Here is a 14,862-nt window from a genome sequence, read left to right as displayed (position 1 = left end):
ACTACTAAATATAGTAATGTGAAATAGCATAAAATTATGTCATTATTTAAATTAAGAAGATGGACTCAAGAATAGTCCATATCTAACATTCCTAGATTTTAGTGTTTTCTTTATCATGCCTCAGTTATGGTGAGGAGTTTAGAAGAAAATGAAGTCAGGTTGTCCTTTTGCTTTTTAAGAACCCAAACTGCAATTTTAGGGGAACAAACTTAAAAATACCATCTTATGACAATATATGGACATAAGAAAAGATAAGACAATTTTATATACATATATACACATATTAATAGACTGAGAAATAAATTGTGGGCATACCTACACACACACTTGCACACCTGATTTTGAAAACAGTTGATTTACCAGCTGCACAAGTGCTTGTAGAATCATGCCTTCAGTTTTGAAGGACATTTTCCTCAGTAAGGAACATCCAGGAAAATATGGACTGTAAAAGTCTTAACTGAATTAAACTGACTTCCTCACCTTCAGTGCCTGAATAAACAGACACACCCAATGTCTTTAAAATCAAAGGGAAAATGATTCGAGATCATGCAACACCTGTCTTTAAATAGGAATGAATGTACTGTACCTGATATAAGGGATACAAAATAATTAAAGTAGGTTTGCAAACATTGCTGTCTAGCAAACATCCTTACCTTTCACACTGTAGGAAAGCAGCTCCAAAACTGAATCAGCATTTGTGTTATAGGTAGCTTTAACGCTGGTTGCTCTCTCTGTGGTGCTGTTAGTCACGGTGTACGCGGCTGTCCAGTTATAATAGTTGCTGTACACATTAGCAGAGACCTCCAACTTGCCCAGCAAAGGCACACGGAAAGGATAGGATTTTGGAACAGTAAATGTTGGGATTCTGTATTCCTGAGATGGCACACTTATTCCCATGGACTCCACTATCAGAGGAGGTGTTTTAACAGTCTTCGGCATCCATATCTCAGCAGATGATTTTCCCGCAAATGGCAGTGGAATATCAATTACAAAACTGTTTTTATTGAAGTTGTATCTGATTCGGCCTTCACTGGAAAATAAAGATAGAAAGATAGGCTGTTAGAAACTAAGTTCATAAAGCATATACAGGAGTTTTCATGATTTCCTCCTCTGCCCAAGATACTGAGCTTACTTACATGCTTATATCAATGTCCTGATTTTAGTTTTAGAGAGAAATGTAACTATCAAGCTTTAATGTCAACATTTTCAAGCACTCATTCATCAGTATTTATCAAAAGTATTTTTGATACCAGGGAATTGTTTCAATGTTTTTTCCTCTTATTTCATAAACAAAGGGACTTGTAGGTAAAATTTAAAAAAATCCTCCAAAATCACTGGCACACTTGTGGGATGCTGAGTACCAGAAAAAGGCAATTACGTTTTTTTAAAAAGTGATGTATTCTTAGAGAAATGCATGAAATCATATTAGCGTTAAGAATTTATCTATCTTTCCCATTATAAGCATTTCAAAAGTTTCATCTAAATATTCAGCATTTTTTTATTCTGAATAAAAGGAAATAAAATCTAAGCATGCGACCAGGAACTAGGACTGAAAAATGGATCATTGGCTGAAAACGTGTAATTAGGAAAAGGCAAAACAGAAAGAAACTTGGCCTTAATTTCTGAATGAACAATAGGCTGGCAAAGATACTTTTCTTGTTTTCATAACTGGTCTTTCATATTGCAAAATCTTGAATTTTTACACTTAGAACTACATCCTAAGATGAAAATTAAGCAAATGCCTTTGAAATTTTGTTCCTTTACAAAAAGATTACAAATTTACAAAAGGAAATTTGTTCCTTTAAAAAGCTACATAAAAGAGCAGTAAAAAACCCCCATTATTATATTATTATTAGCACAGATGATAAAAACCTAGGAGAAAAAACCAGTTTCTTCCTTACTAATACTTAGCTCAGGAGCACAATGGCAGCAATAGAGATGTGTAGCATTAACACACCATACCATACTAGCACAATAAAAGATAATACATGGAAAAACAGATCTAAGAGATACAAAATTGAAGACTCTTCTCCATTTGTTTTTCGAATCCAATCTTACACTAGCCTCTGTTGTCCTTTGCATTTATTTCAGCATTTCATTTCTGTGAAATTTAACAGAAGGGTAATGGCATTCATACAACTCCTGTGAAACTCTAGACGGTAGAAGAGATGGGACCAAACTAGTGCACGCATCCAGTCCATATGAGTACAACTTCCCTGTGAGCATGTCAGGCATGGGAGGAGGTCAGGTTGCTCTACTGGTGGAGGTTAACCACTATGTGTAGGGTAATGGGAAGAACTGTCCAACAGGACTGCACAGGAAAATGTAGAGCTATGAGGGTGATGGCCAAAGTGTCAGCAGGGATGTAGGATACAAATCTATGAGAAACATGGCTTCAGTAGTTCTGTGGCTTAAAGACTGTTGAATGCTGTATTTTTATTCAGTATGCCTTATAATATAATACAATACTTTGGGATCTATTCACATACGGCATGAAGTCAAATCTGTATTAAATAAGTACATCAATTCCTCTGTATAATTTCATTTCTCTGACTGTAAAGTTCTTTGTTATCATTCCAAATTTATGCTAATGTTTACAGCAATTCAATGCTGTTTTATAAAACCAAAGCAAAATAAAGTAACACTAAAGTGTGAACAAATATCTATTTTCAGTTTCCTTTTTCACTATCCTAATTTTATTCCTTACCTTTTCAGGAAAAGTTCTTCAGGAATGGTGATAACAGGCAGGTTAAGTTTCTGAATGTTCAGTTCCTGCAGTGCACTTAGTTTGTCTTGCAGAGTCTGGGCATAAGGGACATCTTTTGATGTCTTTTGCAGCCAGGTGTTTGTTGCCTGCAATGAGGAGAAAAGTTTTGTAAAGTAAATAAAAAGTTTTAGGACTTCTCAGCAAAGGTATCTGAAAGTTATTTGAACTACCCAAATACTGGGGTCTAGGTATCTGCTAAAGTGACTCATTCTTATCAAAGCTGGAAATACACAGCTTATTCAATTTGATGAGTGATTTTACAAGAAGTTCTTATTTTGGCTTTCATGGGGGAGGCAAGAATTCCTCAGGGCTATGTACTGGATATCCACTGCAGGTTGAAAACCATACCACGATAAATTGTGACACGATATGTCGCAGTGTCATATCTGTATGAGCCACTTTCCGATCCAGAAGTTCGTTGGTACGCTTCTCTAGAGTTTTTGGGTAGTCTGAAAAGTCAAGTGGGAAGGCAGAAGACAGTTTTTTCACAGCAGCACTGGCACCTGAATTCCACTCTAGCTCAACTTTCTCAGCATCTAAAATTCAAATTTTAAAAAGAAAATGGTAAAATTAGTAATATTCTTATTTTTAGAAATACTATGAACTAAAATAAAAAGATGCTTAAATGTACAGGTTGTGTATGTGGATCATGTTTTTGCTCCTACCATATCTGAGAAGAACTCTTTTTGAAATTGAGTTTCCATGAATTTTTGCAGCTGAGCTGATCTGAAGATATGCTTTGTTTGGTGAATAATTGACCAATGCTTCACTTCCAAGTTCTGTTTCCAGGCGAGGAAAAGAAATGATGCCTCTTAACATTGTCTCTTCCACTCCAGCATATCTGTGAAAGAAAAAACACATGTGAATAAAATATTTAATTGTATTTTTTCAGGAGCAATTTCAGCATTTAAATCTATAGCAAAGGCATAATAGGTGTTACAAAAAAATTAGATTGAATCAAACTTGTAAACAATGTTCTAATTCAATGAATATTTTCAGCTTATGCTAGTTACTTTGGAAAACCTGTAGTAGACTATTATAATGCTGCTGTGCAGATACACACAGATTTGAGTCTGTGTTAATTTCAAAGGAGTGAAAAGGATGGAAATATGTACCTGTCCTGGTAAAGTTGTAACTGAACCAAATTCTAAATGCCTTACTCAAACTGAATTCTCTGCTCAGGATACAGACTGTGGCCATGAATCACATAGAAACAAAACACTTGGCAAAATATATTATGCCAGTGGGCTTCATTTTCCTTTATTCACATTTATTTTATATTTCTGTAACTTTGTTGACTCAAGCAAACTTCTAATGTTATGTTAGTGCAAATGAAAGGGAATTGAGGTCTCTGACATCTGTCCAAAGCTCCCACTGATATCAGAGGCAATTCTACATGAACAGCAAAGACAAAGACTCCCTGGGGCACCATCAAGATCACAGAATTCCATGGAAGACTGAGGTTTATTAAAGAATGTGATCAGCCCATTTCACTATGTGCTTCTGAGGCAGACAATTTTAGAAACCCTGGCAGGCTGAACATTTTTGTTAGCTCCCCTGTAGATGTTCCCGGAAATATTCTCATCAAGAAGCGTGGGAATTTTTACAGGAAGCTCTCAGTTATTTTTGGTTTTGTTTTTTACTGAGTGCCATTAGATTTCTTCATGGGGAGATGTAATAACTTTTTTTAGAGCCAAGCATATCCAGTAAAAGATAATACCTCTCTGAACAAACCTTGCCTTGTTTATATCCTTGGATTATCACACCTGCAATAACAGTAGTACAATGCATTCTTGTAGTCATGTGTGTGCAAACATGGAAGAACTACCTCAAGGAACTTGTAATACAAATTATCTATATATATACATATAGTAGGAAAGATCAATCAATGTGTAACATGTATGCATTTGATACATTAAAAATAAAATAGTTTAAAATTTTTCTATAATGGGGTTTCAATGGCAAGTTTATCTGTGTTGGTATTTAAGAAATTTCTCCAAAACAAGATAAAATTTTGCCCAATTTTTACACCCAGTGAAACCTTTTCAAAGGGAGCTGTTAAATTCTAAATGTTTTCCTGAGTTACCTTATCTGGCCAGTAAGAGTAACTTCTGTAATCTTCTTGTTGGTGACATCTAAGACAAAGGTGTATGCTTTCTTCCCAGAAATGGATTCATCAGTAATTCTGAAGTTTGTACCAAAGTCAACACCAACATCTGGAATCTGGACATCACTGGTCAAAATTTTTTTGCCTCTGTTGTACCTGAAGGTCAATGTGGCCTCATGCTGGTTTATACCTAGAAAATATAATGTACTTTGTTTATTCACAACTATGGAACCTGTTTGGACTTTTCTTAAAAGGAGAATAAAAAGAATCAGCTGACAATTATATCCCACTAAAGATCTAACACAACTTTTAATGAGTCTGATTTGCAACTGGGCCATCTTTTTTCTTCTCATCTTCTAAACACATGATGGACTGACCCACTGACCCATCAATACTTTTATTATTTAAATGACCCTACAGATGTTTTGTAAGCTTTCATTCCATATTTCATAAGAAACATATTTTTCTCATGCTTATATAGACCCCCTCAATATCTCCTCTTCCTTGCTTCCATTCACCAACATCATGCTTTTATTAAAATCATTCAAAATACAAAATCAGCCTCTCATCATGAAAATCTTGCACTGAAATTGCATGAAAGGAAATCTAGTTAAATTGTGGGCCTGCTTGGATGTGAAAATAGTATTCTATCTTACACTGTTAAGAATACTATTAAGATTTATTAATAAAAATGTCTTTTCTATAAAATGACAGTTCAAAACCTAGAAAAACCACACAGGGTTTATTTTGACACTTACCTTCTGCCTGGACAGCAAACTTTAAGGTGTCTATCTGGTCATTTCCCTCTCTCTGCAGCTCATAGTTTGCACTTGCAGAGTATTCCTTTACTTCGCCTGTGGACACTAATTCAACCTCAAATCTACAGAAGAAGTAAACAAATGTAACTTTTTTGTCCATGACCACAAACAGAAGAAATCATACAGTTCTCAACAGCTCTCTTTCTGAGCTGCTGCTGCCAGTAAGTTTTGAAAGATTTTTTAAAGCAAAGCTTGATGTGAGAGACTATTGGAGACTAAGCGGGAAGGTAGTTAGCACAAAATAAACATGTCTAAGTTGACATGGCTTACCTGGATTCTCCAGTCAAGGGAAAATAAGGAACTGCCTCTGTGTCAGTGGAATTAGGGTACAATACTTTGGTGCAGAAATTTAGACCAGGAATGAAAGGCTTACAAGAAGTTGAGGTTTCTTGGTTCTCTATCAGAGTTGGAATCTCTTCAGTTTTGGCTGGAGACACCAAATGCAGTGTATTGCTGGAACAGAAAAGTCAGTAATTTATTCCCAGGACAGGTGCTCAGATGTCCTATTAACACAGTTACTTCTGAATAAAATTCCCTTATTGATGTAGGAGCTAAGTGAAATAACATCTGGATTTACATGATGTAGGTATTATTATTGATAATTATAATTTAGTGTATTGAGCCATTTGCTCTCTCTAAAATTAATGTAAGTAGTCCATTTAAATTCAATTTTAAAATATGTATTGCTATTATAATAATTTTATGTGAAAGAAAACAAAATAATGGAAATAGTAAGAGTCTTGTATAAAATTTTAAAAATAGTGACAAATAATCTGTAAGCCATGACTCTAAGTCACCACTTATCTGGCATATTTGCTTGTCTTACAAAAGAAGTTATTGCAGTTTTACAATGTCTGGGATTTTTCTGAACTGAAAACTTCTCCATGCCTGCCCTAGATTTTCAATTCCACCACAATAAAAACCAAGAACAGAAGGAAGAACATAGCCTTGAAAGATCTCATTCAGTTCTCATTACCTGATACTGAGGAGTTTTACTGGACCCTTCGGAGCAGGAATGCTGAATTTCAATTGTCCAGCTTTTACACTAACATGTGCCTCTATTCCAGACTCATGGAAAATATTAGAATTCATCTCCACACCACTTCCAGCAAATTCAGGCATATTTATTCCCAGGTGTGTCACAAACTCAACTGCTACTGAAGGTTTAGCAATGAGATCTGCTTGCATCTATTTAATAATAAAAAAAAGGCATATTTATTGGCCCAATACACTTCTTGCTAGTTATACAAAAAAAACCCCATACCACTCCTGTTAGTAACAGAGGAAAGTTTTACAGAATTATTTTGCTATTCAAAAAAATCTGATTCCCAAATCACATAATCAAATGGAATATATAAGTGGTAACTGTGGTATAAAAAACCAGCAAGATGATAACATCAAGAATCCCTACCTATTTTAATGTAAAAATACTCATGCTTCAGAAAGATTTTATACATGGAGCTACTTGCATGTATTTATAAATCTGAAGACATGAGCCAGTTCTCCATTGTAAGAAAAAATAGCTCAAGACAATGAGCAAACAAACAAAATGATAAAAAAGAAATGGATCCAAGATTTGAATTTCTCCAAATACACACTGGCTTATTCTCAAGCTTTTGCTTTGGCATTAAGAAAGAAAGGACAGAATGCAAAATCCTGGAAAAGATTCCAAAGCTAGCTGAAGGGCAACAAGTACTAAATTTGAGAATTTATTTCTTATTTTGATTTAGATCTTGTATATGGTAGAAAATGAAAAGTTTAGATTAACTGACACTAATAAGAAATTATAGAAAATATTGACTAGATTAGAGCAAGGTAGTTATTGGAACTGTAAAAAGGAATAGAAAAAATTATTTTCTTTTAATTTAAGTGGATAATTAATTTTGTGTCATATGCTTTTTCCTTGCTACAATTTTAAGATGTTTCCTCTCAGGTGAAAAAATATTTTACTTGAGTCAATTTTCAATATTTCTTTTAACTGCTAATCAAATTTTTTCTCTTTCAATTGGCCCCAACAAAATGTTTTGTTTACTTTTAGGCTTGAACAGCAAATTCACATAGTGTAGCTTTTCTACTGTTGTATTTTGAGTGCAGGGGGAGAGAAAGAAACAGATCAAAAAGTGTTATTTTTGAAAGAGTGATTGAAATACTTTTAATCCATACATTTTATTATGTCTCATTTGTAATTTATTATATGCATTACTCTTAATCTAATTTAAATGTCAGCCACAAATTAACCAAAGACCTCTAATGAGTTAGGGTTTTTTAATATTGAGAACATTTTGCAATCTTTAAAATGCTTCTAGTGTTACAGTTTAATCCATAAATTAAAATGTAGATTATAGAAAAATATAGACAGCTATTGGAGAGAGAAAAAATATAGACAGCTATTGGAACTTACGCTTTTTTGATGAAGCTTTGCAGCTACTCTTGCCCCAGGTGTTGCTATTCCAGACAGGGCAAACTTCAGTTGCAAACCTGCTCCAGTTGGAAGCTCAAACTCATTGTCCATGAATATGTAGTGGACAAATAGATCCCTGTCAACACCTTTTGAGATGGCTTGTGCAATCTGGGAATCAAACAAGGAAATGAACAGTAACAAATCCGCACTTTGGAATATGCACATTTTGTACTTTTCAAACTGATCAGGGAATGATTGCAACTCTATAATCCAAAAGTTAATTTCATATGGAGTAAGAATCTAATTTCCACAGATTCACTGCTTCAAAAAATATACTAAAAACTGTCAGAAAAAGCTGAACTTTAAATGAATAGCAGATTTTTTACCAGCCTTGACACACACAGGTTGTCTACCTTAACATACACATACAAAGGCAAATTGGTTTAGATACCATGTAATATTCTGGTTTCCCCAAAGACAATGGCAAAGCATTATTTTACTTCAATGAAAGAAGTATATTACCAAATATTCCCAAAATGTACTACATCTTTTCTTTTTAACTTGACAAGGATGACATTTTTAATATTAACACATATTTACATAATTTAAAATTTAGTCATGTAACTTAGTAGCCAGTACCAAAGTTTTGGGAATTGTTCCAGTAGATATCTCAATAATACAATATGATCTGAACTTTCCCTTTTTTCTTCCCCTCACCAACCCTCCAGGAGGACACCACTTGGTTATTGGGGAGTCTTCATAGATTTCTCAGTCCTTCAACATCAGCCTGGGTATTTTATTTTAAATAATTATATTTTCATGCTGGTATCAAATATTTTTGCATAATAGTTAAATACAATCTAAATCTTAAAAAAAATCTGTTTTAAAAAAAAAGTTGATAATGCACATTGGTGCATCAGAAACATACCATTTCAGGAACAGTCTGAAGAGTTTTAACACTCTTTAAAATCAAGCTTCCCAGCAGTTTAAAATCATTGAGTTTCATGTACCCAAGTTCTTCTCCCAGGATCCTTAGATATGCTCTTCCTTCTGGAGCTTCTTTGCTGCCCAATTCTTTTATCAGTTTTTCAAGGTTAAGTATTATTCCTTTCACAATATCCTGAAAATTCAGTCAGAAAGCAATAAAACAGACTTATATGAAGTATGTAAGATCATATATCTAGAACAAGTACTTCATGAATGTCAGCTATTCTGCACATGCACTTATAGATTTCTCCCCACACAAAGATCCCTCCAAATACAATTAAGAAAACATGTTGTTAAATAACCTTAAGGATTTCTGTTTATCTCACAATAGAGTAGAAGGAACATATAGAGTAAAGCACTAAGTGCTGTAATTACTGTGTAAAAATAGGAATGCTGTGATGCACAGAGAATGTTTTCAAGCTATACCTGATCCTGCTTGCCATCCTGTGAGTAACCAAAATAGTCAAAAAGTGCCTTGGAAACCTTCTCTGGCACTTTGCCATCAACCCAGTACAAGGCCTTGGTTGCAGTGTCTGGGAAAAATCCATTCTCTCCAAACAATGCTTCCAGTGTTGGTTCAAATCCCTTTCCATCCAAGCCAAGCTGAAATGAACAGAAAGGACAATGCATAACTGAGACAGTTGCCTCCTTTTCTTTGGAGCTTTACAACAAAGAGACTTTCTGGGGAGCAAAAAATGCATTTAAAGTGTATCCTAGAAGCCCATGACTCTTAACAGAAGATATGCAACACTATGTCTTATAATTCATTTTATCTCTATGGTGAGGTTCAACAAAAAATATATGCATAGGTTGTATCTCACTTAAAATCTGCTATGAGTACTTCAGTGTGCCAGTGATGATTCATTAGCACAAAGTCAATGTGTTATGGATGGGTTCATTTTGCCCTGAGCCCTTTAATAACTTCAACAGGGTCGTCCATCCAGTCAGTGGCAAGTGACATCACATAATGAATGACTTGCTCTAAAGCCCAATGAGACCAAATCAAAGTCCCCTTGAAGTCACAGTGATTTCTCCCAAGGCTTGTAAAAAAATACATTATTCACAGAAAGTTGTTATAAGAAAACAGAAATGAGAAAGAAAGCAGCTGAATACTAGCAAATGTTTTTGATAATTGTTGTACCTCAAAGACATCACTTGGTTTGAATCCATAGGCTTGCAGGGTGGTTTTCAGCATGGTCTCTTTAGGAATATAGCTGTTTGGATCAAATATCATGTTTCCTTCTACTTTGGCAGAGATGGGGTCAATTCCAGGTACAGAAACTCTTTTTGAAATCTGATAATTTTGTGAGAATTTTCTGAAATCTTTGGCTGTTGGGAGCTGATTTCCTTTCAGAGCCTCTTCAACTTGGCTTTTTAGACTAGGGAAGAGGATAGCAATTAAAATATGATTAGTATATATTCCATACACTCATTTAGTCTTAAGGTTTTTTTTATGCCTTTGCATACATTCATACAGCTGTGCTGATTTCTAATGGATAGGTCTCTGCGCATATTTAACAGTAAACATAAGACTTAAGGAAAAGACTATAATCTGGCACTGTCCTGACAAAGCCAGTTTACTCAGCTGATGTGCTTGTTCAAATAAACAGAAAAACCAGTCAAAAACTCCACTGCTAGATAACTACTACTGCAGCTATGGCAAAACTTTTTTCTTCCAATGAGACCAATATAGACATAAATTTCACTTACTCTTCGATGCCCAGTTCTTCAGAGTCCAGGATGTTGGCAATGTGTGAGGCAACAAAGCTTTTCACCTGCTCACTCTTCTCCTTTGTGAGGACTCTCAAAATCTTTGCAAGATCACTTGGAGAGGGATTTTTCATCACTAAGAGATAGGATGCTAGACGTTTGTCTGTGGGTGCATCCAGTTCTTGGAATGCTTTGAGAAGGGCTGAACGGTCCTACAAATAGAGAAAGGTTTGCATTGATGAACTGGCTCATGGATGATATTGCTAAACTCTTTTGGGAATATATGGGGTGAAATAATAACAAAATATTCTTGATTGGAAGGGACCTGTAAGGACCACCGAGTCCAAGTATTTAGTGACTGCATACCTATTTTTGTACCTTCTTTCTACAGCCCATCACAACAGTTTCCTTGAAGTTATTTTGTTAAACTTTCTTTTGCTAGAAAACATCGTAGAAATTATGGCTTTATTGAAAGTGATTTTCATAGAATCAGAGGATCACAAAATCATTTGTATTGGAAGGGACCTTTAAAAACATCTAGTTCCAGTTCCTCTGCCATGAGCAGGGACACCTTTCACTGGACCAGGCTGCTCAAAGCCCTCTCTAACCTGGCCTTGGACACTTCCAGAGATGGAGCATCCACAGCTTCTCTGAGCCAGAGCCTCACCACCCCCACAGTAAAGAATTTATTTCTAATGTCTAATCTAAAACTACTCTCTTTTAATTTGAACCCATTCCCCCTTGTCCTGTCACTAAATGATCTTGTAAATAGTCTCTCTTATCCTTTATTTTCTTATATTTTTAATACACTTTTCCCCTCTTTTTTCCCCTTATCTTTTTTTGTTTGCTTTTTTTTATCTTTTATTTTTTATCTTGTACATACAGGTTACACTTTTACTTAAGAATTCTGATTTTTGATCATTGGGAATCATGTGTGCAGACAAATTATCAAAATTTGGAAAAAAGATCATTCAATTTAGGAAAAGAAGATGCTCAAAATCTACTGCTGCAGGAAAAATAAAAAACATAATTTAAAATTAAGTAATAATTAAAAAATTTAAATGTATTAAACTGAATCTGAGGATATGAGTTTCAGGTGTTCCCAGTCTCCCAGACTTTTTAAGCCTTATCTGGAAATGAGAGCATATCTTTTAGAGAAGAAATTTTTCAATATTGAAACTATCTCACCATACTGAGCAGAAATGCTCTCTATAATGATACCTGTTTTGTAAGGGATGCTGTAATGTCACTGCATTGTAAACACACATCTACCCAGTACTGTTACCAATGACAACAAAATGCAAGTATAAAATAGGGACATGACTTTTTTCTTAGTTTAATACATTTAAGTCTGGGGTAATTACTTAGTTAACACCACTTTTAAATAAGCAGAAGACACTTAAGACACTAAAAGGAACAGATTTGATCTTCCCATTTAAACTGAGACTAACTAGACAAAGAAACTGCATCTCAAAAGAGCAGCACCCACTACATCAGGAGGTTTCCCAGCTATGTGTATGGAAACTTACTAAAGGGGTTCTGAAAAGCTGGAGCCAGCTAAAAGGGAGATAGCAGAATTGAAAAAATGGGAATAGCTTTGCATATTCAATAACTCCTGTGAACAGTCAAGGTGAACTGAGAACAGTTTATCCTGGTTCTTGCACCAATTTACCTCTTCAGTAATTGTCATTTTCCTGAATGCCTGGATGGCTGCTTTCTGAACTGAAAGTGATGCAGCTTCATTTCTGATACATGTCTTCAGAGAAGATTTCACACTGGGTTTAGCTTTCTCCATTACTGCACCCATGTTTCCAATAGCCTGGCAGTGATGAAAATACAGAAAGATGATAAAAACTTCCTCTCCACCAAGAGAAGTAATGTGATAATAAATATCATATCATATCATGTCATATCATATCATATCATATAATAAATATAATAGAATATCATATAATATCACATAATATCATATCATATCATATCATACAATATAATATTAGTATTATAATAATAGCCTGCATAAGGAAAGAAGGAAATAAAAATACCCGAAGTGTGAGGTATGTGAGTTCATCTTCCCCAGAACAATCAGTGCCAAGCAGTGATACCATGAAGTCTGCAACATCTGCTATTTCTTCTGTCACAATCTTCTTCTCATTGTAGAACCTAAAGAAATAGATAAACACATCATAAACAGAAGAGGAAGTTGGGAAATGTCTATATTTTATTCCTAAAGAGCAAATCCATGAAAATAAAAATATCCTCCAAAAGTGAATACTCTTTGGGTTTACTCAAAGCAGTGTAATTTTGTACAATTGCATGCTATCCTTACTTACTTAGTAACAGAATGACTCAAGCCATAGAATGAAGCTCTACTTGGCTGATACTGGGCCATGTTAAGAATTTCCCGTATTCTTTGTGGAGTTGGAGAAGGCAACAGTCCCAGGGTGTATGTGACCAGGTCTGCCACAAGTGGATTCACATTTCCAGTTCTCAGGATTTGAAGGATTGCACTGTAGCACTCTGGAGTCCCACACTGGGCCAGGGCCTGGACAGTGATAGAGCTGAAAGGAGAAGAGATCACTTTTGTTAATTAATTCCCTGTTTGCAGTTCTTGCTGCATGTTGACTGTTTGAAACAAACATATGGCAGATTTATTAAGGTGTTTTAATACAAAAGATGTAAGCTTATGTGTGTCAGGAAGCAAATTATGTCAATTCTTACCAAAAAAGAAGTTTCTTAGTTTTACAAGTTATACTAATAACCCAATTAAATTAGAACAAGTAAGTATTAATGATATGATCATTACATGGACATATCTTTTTTTTTTTTCCTTCACAACAGACTTTTCCACAACTTTAAGTATTATCAACTAATATATTGACCCAGACTGAGGCTCTAGTTCCTTTACAGATGGAGGGCATAAAGGATATGTAAACTGGCTCAAGTCCAGCTAGGACAAAAGAGTAAGGGTGTGGAGTGGAGGGCAGGGTCAGACCAAACAGTAGCACTCTTCCAAAAGTGTCGCACTCAAAACTATGTGATCTTTGCTATAAATTACACTTGGGGGTTTGGAATTACAGCCATTGTCTTTGAGCAAAGCTGCATGAAAGATATTTGGCTATAAAAACACATCCAAAGGACTGTGTCAGGCACACACAGTTGGCTTGAGGCTCCCTTCCTTATTTCCCTCTCTCTGTATAGTTCTTATAACACTTATCTTTCTGAAAGACACTCATTACATCCAATACATCTCTAATTTAAAACCATTTACAGCAAATCATCAACTATAGCATGGTTTTGCCGTGGCATGGATGTATAGTGTTTTTGCACTGTGAACTGCTGAAACACACCTTGAGGTTTCCATCATCTTTGGTACAAGAGAGCCAAGAGTGCTGTTATGCAAACTCCTCAGCCCAGAAACAAATCTGTAAAAGAGTCTTGCTCTCTGCTGGTTCTCCTGGGAGGCTGCAAGTTTCTGCATTTCCTGCAGGATTTTCAGAACAGCATCACCCTGCCTGGACAGTTTGGCATCTGTACTTTCCAGTGCAAGTCCCTTCTCTTCCAGTGCATCTAGAAATTGAAAAAAAAAAATGCATTCTTTATGTCTTTGTCAGGGAGCTATGTTAATTTTTATCTTTTGTCATACGTTCAGTGTCATACATTCATTAATACAAAATATGTACCTTATTTAATAACTGTTGAAGTTTTACAGCTGAACAGTTTACAAAAATAATGGTGTGGAATTTAATATAATTGTCCCAAAAGTTGAATATTTGTGTACATTCTTTTGTATTTTAATGAAGATTATTCCTTAACACCTCTCATATTAGCATAATTTTCTTTTTAAAATTTTAATAAATATAAGAAGTATTTTATGAGTGGGATTAACAGCTGCAGGTCAGAAAAGTATGTTTCAGAACAAAATATGTAGTAATAATGGATTGTTTACATTTGGCACTGAAGCGAAAAGATGCTTAAGAAATCATGGGTAGCTGAAAAGGGTTCATTAAACTCATTTCCAATAAGATTAAAATTACTTTTCAAGCAAATGATATATTTTTAATTTTTAAAG

At 34.9% G+C, this 14,862-nt stretch overlaps 1 protein-coding gene across 1 annotated transcript in view; it reads right to left on the bottom strand.

Annotated features, from left to right (window-relative positions):
• Positions 1–14,862, bottom strand: part of APOB (apolipoprotein B) — a 35,542-nt gene that overhangs the window by 12,426 nt on the left and 8,254 nt on the right. The window contains 17 exon segments of the mRNA XM_036380478.2: positions 654–1,030; positions 2,708–2,853; positions 3,116–3,303; positions 3,433–3,608; positions 4,854–5,064; positions 5,633–5,754; positions 5,963–6,145; positions 6,669–6,880; positions 8,094–8,261; positions 9,022–9,213; positions 9,507–9,683; positions 10,222–10,459; positions 10,791–11,002; positions 12,463–12,609; positions 12,836–12,953; positions 13,124–13,351; positions 14,141–14,360. Of these exon segments, the coding sequence (XP_036236371.1) occupies positions 654–1,030; positions 2,708–2,853; positions 3,116–3,303; positions 3,433–3,608; positions 4,854–5,064; positions 5,633–5,754; positions 5,963–6,145; positions 6,669–6,880; positions 8,094–8,261; positions 9,022–9,213; positions 9,507–9,683; positions 10,222–10,459; positions 10,791–11,002; positions 12,463–12,609; positions 12,836–12,953; positions 13,124–13,351; positions 14,141–14,360 (3,315 nt within the window).

The sequence above is a fragment of the Molothrus ater genome, chromosome 3, assembly GCF_012460135.2.
Source record: "Molothrus ater isolate BHLD 08-10-18 breed brown headed cowbird chromosome 3, BPBGC_Mater_1.1, whole genome shotgun sequence".
In the NCBI taxonomy this organism is placed as follows: Eukaryota; Metazoa; Chordata; class Aves; order Passeriformes; family Icteridae; genus Molothrus; species Molothrus ater.
The sequence above is the reverse complement of the archived record's forward strand: the minus strand, read 5'-3'. Positions and strand labels throughout refer to the sequence as shown.